General features: G+C 28.5%; 1 protein-coding gene across 2 annotated transcripts; it reads right to left on the reverse strand.

Annotated features, from left to right (window-relative positions):
• Positions 1–948: 948 nt before the first annotated feature.
• LOC140962897 (uncharacterized) lies at positions 949–3,689 on the reverse strand. Of its 2 annotated transcripts, none has more exons than XM_073421973.1 (2): positions 1,217–3,689; positions 949–1,136 (listed from the first exon to the last, which is right to left on the reverse strand). In XM_073421973.1, the coding sequence occupies exon 1, from the start codon at positions 3,533–3,535 to the stop codon at positions 1,229–1,231; it is 2,307 nt and encodes a 768-aa protein (XP_073278074.1). In that variant the 5' UTR covers positions 3,536–3,689; the 3' UTR covers positions 949–1,136; positions 1,217–1,228. The 2 variants fall into 2 exon arrangements, with proteins under 2 accessions (XP_073278074.1, XP_073278075.1); XM_073421974.1 differs by having other exon boundaries at positions 949–1,146.
• Positions 3,690–10,433: the final 6,744 nt, after the last annotated feature.

Here is a 10,433-nt window from a genome sequence, read left to right on the forward strand (position 1 = left end):
AGCAAAATAGTTTAACATTAAATTGTTACGAAGCTAACAATTTAGCCATATACAAAAAAAAAAATGAAATATATTAATATTTAACAAAGATGTTAGGCTGTATTGCACATGCAACAAACGGTATTCTCTCTTGATAATTGGAATTAGAGTTAAATATTTTACAACCCGATTTGGTTGTACTGGTCGAACAAAAACTCTTCCGATATACGAAACTTGAACTCGATACCTTATTTAAAGGTCACTCGAATCAACAAAAAAAAATTGTCTTAATTAGTTTAAAGTAAGTTTTAGAGGGAATATATATATAATTTCTACCTCTAAGTTCGATAAACATACTAATTAAGAATAGTTTTTTTAGGTTTGTATAAAGAAGAAATTCAGATCATGACCAAAATTATTACATGTTGGGATTTCATTAAATGAAGTCCATAAAAATATCCACATTTTAGTTTTTTTTTTTTTAAAAAAAAATCCAAATTATGAAACATAAATTTTTATGGATTTTCGTAGTCGACTATATAATCCAACATGGTGTTCTTATTTTGATTTCTAATTATAAAAAATAATGGATTGTTTTCAATATTATCATGTATACTACTAATAGTCACGAATCAAAAACTTGTGTGAGACGGTCTTACATGTCGTATTTTGTGAGAAGTATATCTTATTTGGGTCTTCCATAACAAAATATTATTTTTTATGCTAAGATTATTACTTTTTATTGTGAATATCGGTAGAGTTGACCCGTCTCAGATATAAAGATTCGTGAGACCGTCTCACAAAAGATATACTCCACGAATTAACAATCTTATGATTATCAATAAAAATTCTATACCGTTATTGTCTCTACTTTTTATCCTTTTTTTTTTTTTTTCCAAATTTGTACGATTTATGTGTGCTGCAGTAAAACTATGATTTGACAAACAATACGCTTGAAGACGACATAGCTAAGGAAGATATTGTTTGGTAAATAACGACAATTCCGAAAACACTACAATATCATAATCCTATGTTTTAACTTACAAAGAACAGTATAGTTTCAAGCCATTGTACTTCGTTTTCTCTTGGCTAGTAACAGTGTTGAACGTTGAACCTTTTTTAATCGACTCTTGTTATTGCTTCAGAAATTAGTAAAACTGCAACAATCTTCTTGCTATAAGAAAAGAGGAAAATATGTAAACAATGCAGAAATGTCAAGTGGTTTTTCGAGTTTTACCTGTAAATGGTATCAGTTACATGCCTGAACAGGTCTTGTATGATCAAAAGCCGAACTATGACTCTGATTGAGTTCGCATTTGGTTATTGGCATGACTTTTTCAAAGGCTTCAACAAGCAGCTCAACTTTCTTCTTGCGAGAAGGACTGAGTTTCGTGACTGTTTGTCTGAGTGCATAATCTACCATCCATTCCTCTGCATTTTTCTTTTCATCCAGCTCTTGATGCCTTAGATCAACCTTCTCTGCTTCTGGTTTGGGCTCCAGCGGCAAAAAGTTTGGTTCCCTGGGGTTGAAGTGTCCCTCTTCATCACTTTCCTCGATGGACCTCTTGCATTTAGCTATTGCTATTGTGATTCTTTCACCGGTGAACTGATCTTGAAGAAGTAGATTGTTTCTCAAGATTCCTCTGCCGACTTTAGTTGGGGATGCAGATTGATCTGGTTTAGTTGGACTTTCTGAACTATCTTCTTTCGTTTGATGAACGATAATGGCTTCATCTTCAGTAGGGCTCAATGATTCGAGGTTCTCTTCAACTGGGATCCCAAGGCCTTCATCTGAAGAAGTTTGAACCGATACATCAACATCTATAATGGTAACACCAATGGCTTTATCACCAGAAGTGACCCTTTCCTGGACAACATCCTTCAAGAGGTCAGCTTCTCCGTTCCCCGTCACTGCAATAGCGTCCTCATTTGGAAGGCATTCAAAGTTTTGACAACCAAATGAAGTTTCTTCTTCAATCATAAGGTTGGGAGGCGCCTCTGTAGTACCGACCTGGGCAATCTTTTCTGGGGTCTTGCTGCCTTCAAAAGGCAAGTCCTTATTTTCATAAATTGCTTCTGCCTCTTCCTTTGGGAACTCGGTTGCTGCTGAAGTTTTCATGCTGTTTAAACCATCCAGATAGTGAAACGAGACATCAGATCTACAGTCATCTTTGCTAGACACTGAATCCGAATTCAAACTATCTTCACTATAGGTGTACTGTGACATATCATTTGCATCAAAGAAGTTAACAATGCAGTTGTGTGACTCCTTGATAAACCGTTCATGAATTATCCCATTTTCATGTTTGAATCCATCCAAATCATTCCCTTTCTCTTCCTTGGACGGCGATTCATAATCAAAATCAAGATAAAGGGCAGAGTAACGCCCCATCTCCCGGTCCATATCAGAAGATTCAGAATCTTGTTCACTTTGTTGAATACTAGGCATGCCCTCTTTTGCAATATCATTCCAGATGCCCAAGTTTCCCAGTTTTGTTTCCTCCTGGAACGACGGTAAGGAAATTTCTTCCGGTAATTTTGCGTCCAGGTGGTACATATCTGTTGAATCTGTTTCACCCCTATCCTCATCAAGAGTCTCATGAAAGTTGTTATCATCACTATCTGAAATTGTCTCCTCGACTTCTTCATAATCTTGTGATATAATTTCATCAATCCCACGAACCATCGGCCTAAAGTCAGTACTTGATGTATTTTTCTCTCCTGCACTGTAGATTTCAACAAAAAACTCACTTGGCTCCTCGAGAGTCAGAGGACAAACTGTTGGAATACCCAAATCACAATTATTCACGAGTCTTTCATCAGATTTTCTATCAACGGCGGCAGACCTCGCTCGCCTTGGAGACAGGCATCCCAACTGCAGGTTCCATTGATTCTTAAGCATAAGCCTTTTCGCCGACATGAAGCTCTTTAGCGGTGGCATAGGATCATGAAGATGCCCATTGAGAGAACAGTACATATATGGGCAAACCTTGATCACAGACGTGCCCCCTGACTCGGTTCCCCCCGGATTCAGCACAAGATAATCTGGAAGCTTATAATCTTTCAAAGTCGAAGAACATGTTGCTCGAGCAATATCTGAATCCTCACATAAAACAACCTTGGGACAATTTTTCACCAACGCTCGAGTTTTTATCAAAGCCCTCTTCATTTTCAAACTAGCCGTCCTAACCAATGTTTTTGCTGCCTTATCTCTAGAGTCTGCGCTATGTTTGTACGGGTAGTTCAATTTTTTGCCATGCAGATCACTTGAAACACGACTAGTTGGAGGACTTCTTGTACTTACCTGTGATGGCTCCTTTCTTGCCACGGAACTGCTGGTGGACTTCATATAATTCGGCAACTTAGTAGAACGATGATTTTCGAACTCCATACGTTTTACTGATCCCGATCTTTTCATTATCTTCTTCAAGTCCACCCCTTTATTCTTGATATCCTGGTACTGCAAAGAAGATGGTATAAGGTTTGCCAACAGAGTTTCTGATTGAACCCGATTGTCTTGGATACCAAGCTTTTCGGGAACATTTCTTTGAACCATCGTCAAAGGGAAGAACTATGAAAGAAGAAGCATGGGATTTAGGAGTTCGTGAAAGAAATTGAGGAGAAAAAGTGATTCTTGCTTTCGGTTTTTTGTCTCCAGAGGAAGATATCGATGGATATCGAGGGAACTAGGAAGAATACCATGAGATTCCAAAGTGCTTTTCTTTTGGTTTTTTGCAAATGCTGCAACGAATTTTGTATTAGAGTGATGTGTTCGTTAGATTAGGTGGCTGCACTAACCATAGATCGTGGGGCCCATAATTACGTGTATATAAAATAATGAATAATTTGTCAAAATCATAAAAATAATTTATATTATTATTTCTTTTTAATTGCGTTGAGCCTTCAATAACGAATTTGTTATTGAAAAAGAAAATTGGTTTTATTTGGTGTTTTTTTTTTGGGTTGACAGAAAAACAATTTTAAAAGTTAGAAATTGTGACTTTTATATTTTAAAAAAAGGAAGAAATTTTGATTTTTAGAAGTTAAAACAATTTTTTAGACCAAATATGTATTTTCTTTTATTGAGTCTAAATAAAATATTACTTCCTTTTATTGTTAAACGAAAAAAAACTTAAAATTTTATTTAATGAAATATTTTAAAACTGGTTCTTGTCATAGGCAAAAACTTGTGTGAGACGGTCTCACGGATAATATTTTGTGAGACGGACCTCTTATTTGGGTCATCCATGAAAAGTATTACTTTTTATACTAAGAGTATTACTTTTTATTGTGAATATCGGTAGAGTTAACCCGTCTCACAGATAAAGATTCGTGAGACCGTCTCACAAGAGACCTACCCCTTGTCATATCAAGTGTCCTTGTGCACTACAACATCAAAGCATCTTAACTACACCCATTAATATTTGAAGGAAAAATGTGCGCTAAACAAACAAAATAATGAGTTATTTATTTATTCTACCTAATATCTTACGCAAAAACTATGTAATATAGTCTCTTAAATCAATTTTGTGAAATTAATATATAATAAATAAAGACGATATTGATTTGTCTCACCCCCGTCAATTTCTTATTCATTAAGGATTGTGAAATCACTGATATTGACCCTTGAGCTGTGGATAAGGGATCGGGGAGGAGTTTGATGCCAAATTGTAACTCGATTGCTTCGAAATGTTGTATATATAAACATCTATAAGATGAGACATCGAGTGATACATCATCGATGTTCACGTAAGTGTGCACGATAGATGTACATTANGGACACGAAAGAAATTCCCTGGAACATCATACAAAATTATCGTCAAATTAAATGAAATTTTACGTTCTTAACATGTGAAAATTTTAAAAATCGTGTATAAATTGATTTATATCTTAGAATATTTACTACTTGCTGCGACAATTTTTATAATAATAATGATAAATTCTAGATTCCATGATTAGAGCGAAGAGTGTATTTTTATCAAAAAAAATATTAATTAGAAATATAATATCTCATAATTAATAATAATATAATTTAATATAATAATGTTACAATTTAATTTGACTAGTGAAAAGGTTGCAATAAACAAAATTTGGTCGGCACAAGCGGCCGCCCATCGGACCCACCCGCAGCATACGTAAAACCCCACGCTCTCTTATTTAAATTAATTAAATTAATATGAAGGAAAAAAGAAAAGAGGAATATTAAAAGACAACATGGTATTAAGGTTTTTTTTTCCAAGTCGGGAAAGAGTTTTATCATAATTAAATCTCATCTCAAATTTGAAACTTTACTACAAAATGAATTATATAGTTGTATCGAATTCACAAGAAAGAGTTATTTTTACAATGATGGTTTTCCTCTCATATAAATTTTTGTTACATATAAATATATATATATATTTTTGTAACTAATCAATTTTTAAAAAAACATTTGAAAACAAATATAACTTATTCTACCTAATGTCCAATTGGCAACAAAAAATTCAAAATAAAATAGGAAATTAAAGAAGTTGACTCTTCTGACTTAACGTTCATAAAATGATATTGGTCCAATGCAATTTCTATAATATAAGATAGTGCAATGTTTCCCAAACCCACAAATATAAGGTTCCATTTCTATGAAGAAACACATTCAATACATCTTTTGCTGTAAATCATGTATGTTTCGAAAGGATATTTGTACCTACTAGCATGATGCACGTGCGTTGCACGTAATATCAATTATATTATAAAAGTTAAAAATTTTGATTTTCTAAAAAACAATTTGAATCATTTTGTTATTTATCTGGGCTTAATTTAATATCATATTAGACGATTTATAAGAATTTATATAACTTATTTTTAAACTGTTTCCCAAATTAAAATTCAAGCAGTAGATTTTATGTTATATAATAAATTGTAATGAACATAATATATAAAACAAAATGAACTGAAACAAAATTTTTAAAAAAATTATATATTCAAACACCACGTATAAAGCAGAATAACCTAAAAATCAAACAAATTATGGATTTAATCAATGTATAAATCATAATCTACATAAGCGAAGCATACTAAATTATCAATTTAAAATCACTGTGACTAACTCATAAAAACAATATTAAAAAAAATTAAATAGTAATATTAATAATAAAATATAACTCATAATATTTAATTTAACCTCATAAAGAATTTTTTTACTTTTTATTTTTACAATTCTATATTATGGATAATAAATTTTATATATCGATTTTTCGTAGACTAACATTGATGACTATTAATTTCTTGTTAAATAAGTTTTAAAATAATAAATAAATCAACATATGTAAAGAAATGCACATTCAAATAAGATTATATAGTAAATATCAAATAAACTCATATAATAATTATTAAATATAGATTTTAAACTATTGGTATGATTTTCACCATTAAAATAATTAGAAATATAACAAAAGAAATAAAATTTCTTAAAAAAATGTTATTTTTGTATCTATTGAATTAATTAGTTTGATTTCAAAATAATTAAATAAAGATATTAACTATCATATGTAGAAAATATGATACTTTGACAAATGCTAATCAATGATAATTATAATTATATTTATTATAAAGATTATATCATATATTATTTTTATAGTAGAAAATAACTTAGAGTCTTTTTATTGCTCATTAAATCTCTTTTCATGAATTACATATTCAAAGTTTTGATTGATGATTGATTTTACAAGCAATACATGTAATTTTTTAGTTATATAATTTAATAAAATAAATATGCCTATAACATATATATTTGTCATAGATAATTTTTTTTCATATTTTTTTGAAATCGTACTATCTTTTAAAATCAAAATTAAAATCTTTACTTTTAATTCTTTGTTAAAAGCCCATATTTGATGATTGATTTTACAAGTAATATATGTAATTTTTTGGTTATAAAATTTAATAAAATAAACATGCCTATAACATATATATTTGTTATAGATAACTTTTTTTTCATATTTTTTTGAAATCGTACAATATTTTAAAATCAAAATTAAACTCTTTACTTTCAATTCTTTGTTAAAAAATCCATAAAATATGTTAGTTATTCTACTATTGCATATATTTATAAATTTTTCATATATCTTTTTGTGATATTATAATTTATTACTTAATTAGAAATTGCACTAAAAATATAATTACAAAATTACAATAAAATCATTGGAAAAAAATGTAGATAGAAAATTAAAAGGATAAAACATTTAAATGTAGTATAAAGATGAGTTATTTGATAAAATTAATATAGGAGTTACATTGTATTCTTGAAGTGTGTATAAAAGGTTAATTTTGTCTCTACAATTGCACATATAGTTATAAATTTTTCATATATTTTTTTGTGATACTATAATTTATTACTTAATTAAAAATGACATATAATTTATTACTTAATTAGAAATGACACTAAAAATATAATTACAAAATTACAATAAAATCATTGGAAAAAAATATAGAGAGAAAATACAATAAAATCATTGAAAAAAAATGTAAATAGAAAATTAAAAAGATAAAACATTTAAATGTAGTATAAAGATGAGTTATTTGGTAAAATTAATATGAGAGTTACATTGTATTCTTGAAGTGTGTATAGAAGGTTAATTATGTCATTGCACAATTGGAAAACAATGACCTTTATCCACACTTTTATAGATACTAGCAAGTAACACGTGCTTTGCACGTGGTGAATAAACGTTGTAACGAGTAAGTGAACATAAAACACTTATAATGAATGAAATCGAAAGAACCATTTTCTATTGAAAATTCATAATATACAAAAGCATTATCAATTTTTTTCTTATATAATTTTCAGTTTTTGGGTCATCTCTGTGTGACTGTTTTGTCTAAGTTTCCTCATCATTTTACTGAAATCATCTATTTTTTTATTATCTTGAATTTTTATGGTTTCTCCTTTGAAACATGATGAATTTTGTTTCTTTTTTATGGTTTTGTCATTTCATTAGTGTTTGTTGTCTTCTTATCTTCATGTTGTACTTGTTTTGCCCTTTCTTTTGCGTTCGTTCTTTTCTTATCTTCATTTTATATTTCATTGATGTTTCAGTTCTTCGTTTTCTTATCATTATTTCTCTTGATTTGTGGTTTCTCAAATACATCTACAATTATTGTTGTTATTCTATTTTTAGTCGAGACAGACTTGTCTAATTTGAAAAGAGAATTATGATCTTATATTCTTGGTTGATCAAGTATTGTTAAATGCTCCAAATTACTTTTTTTATGCAATATAAAATTTGTAGTTATAGGCAATATGTATTGGATTATTATAATATTATTCAAATAAATATTTTAATTCACCTTAGTATGCATGTCAATTATTTTTTGATAGAGCAACCAATAAAAGTCTCAGTAACCTCTTCGAACAACGTCACTCTAACTATTCATTTTTATCTTGAACCAGCATTATTATCCGGTACTTGAAAAATTAATTGTGATAAAGTATACAAAATAATTAAATATTTTTAAGCATGTAAATTTAATTACAGTTGCAATACCTTGGGACGATCTCTATATTCAGCTTCACAAAGTGTTGAACAAAATTACTTCCCTCCGGTGAATAGCAATGTCATCTTGTTTTTGGAAATTATTTAATAATCGAATCTTCTTGATGATGTCAATGATATATGTGCATAATTATATTATTCGATTAAAAAAATATACGTAAATATCAAAATAAATAAAATGGAAACATGCTTTGGTCAGTAGTGTAATTTGAATTACTTGCTAAATGATCAAATTCTCTGAAGCAAAAATTAAGTTTGCCTAAATTTGGCTTCTTGCAACTTGGTGACTAAAGTTTTTTTTTCGCATTATCAACTCAATATTCGAGTTTACATTTGGATAACAAGAATTTATTTCCTTAACGATTGAATTTCATATAAGTAACTTTTGTTAAACTTTAAAAGCTGCTCAAATGGTTGAATAACATTTGAAAAAATCAAGCCATGTACCATAGTTTCTTGCAATACCATATTTATATTGTTAGTACATAACTGGTGGTCCGAAAATAATGCTATTATTTGTTTTAAAGAAATATATCATTTAAAAAGTAGTCACTTGTACATTTATGAAAGTTAACTTTCGAATAGTGTTTGAGTTACGTCTTGTTGAAATTTGATATATTTGTCGAATAATAAATACTTTGACTACTATATTTTTTTGATCATGTTGGAACATATTAATGAGCATCACATCAAGATTTGTCATTATTAGTATGTCTTTATTACGGACGTGTAAAACTTTTCTTTGGCTAGTAAAATGGGTGCATGGTCTACCGTATATGATTGAATCTGATTTAAAATTGTTAATAATCATCGTGACAAATGATATTAACTATTGGCTTTGAAGTAATTTTCATTTATTTCATTAATATTAGCTATTTTTCTCTTCAGCTATCCCAATTATTATCTTCGTTAGACTAATTATGTGATATATAATTAAATATATAATGATTGTTTATTAATTACACGTTACAAAACTTATGATAATTGAATATATTTTGATTTGTTTATGAATATTTTGAATATAGTGAAATCTTTATAATAATCTATTTAGCACCGGACATATTTATATGTGTTAAATTAAAACACTTTGTGTAATCATGAAGATGAAAAACGATTTTATCTGTTAAATTTCGTTGTTGTTAATTTTTAAAATAATAATACTATTAAATTGATTTTTTAAAGTGAGTGGTTAAATTATTTCAAAAAATAATCATGTATACATTTGTTTGGAATGTTTTTTTCCTTAAATTGATTTGCAAAATTTATCTGATATAATGATTATAATATATAATATAGTGTATATTAGTTATACAATAATACACAAGACAATATTAAAATTAGGAAAAACCAATATACGATTAATAGATGGAAGGACAATTCCGACAATTACACAAATCAACTCACTCTTTTAAAGAAATACCTATTTGGGTACATGTATAAAATATTAATGTGATACCAAGCTAATCATAAGCTGAAATTAGAAGGAAAAATGAAAATTATATTTCATTCAAATAGCATCCCAAGTTAATATTTGGACTGACAGTTTACTATTCTATTATATTTTATTCGATGTGCCTGAATTAAATATTGTTTGACTGATTTTTGAGTGTCATGCACCTCACTAATCACCAGTCATTTACTCTACTCCGTAGAATACATATACTGATATATATATAAATAAATAATAAATACAATAAAATTCATGTAATTTATATATATAGATTTAAATTATATATATTCTTAAATTAATAATTAAAATTTATTAATTAATGGAAATCTATAAATTAATGAAGGACTTAAAAAGATAAATCACAATTCTAAAAACATTGAATTTTTTATATTGGTAATAGATTATATAGGTAATAGAAAAAATAAATTATATATTCTTGTGTTAATATTAATAATTTAATAATTAATTAAAAT

Source organism: Primulina huaijiensis, chromosome 17 (genome assembly GCF_012295235.1).
Source record: "Primulina huaijiensis isolate GDHJ02 chromosome 17, ASM1229523v2, whole genome shotgun sequence".
Lineage (NCBI taxonomy): Eukaryota > Viridiplantae > Streptophyta > Magnoliopsida > Lamiales > Gesneriaceae > Primulina > Primulina huaijiensis.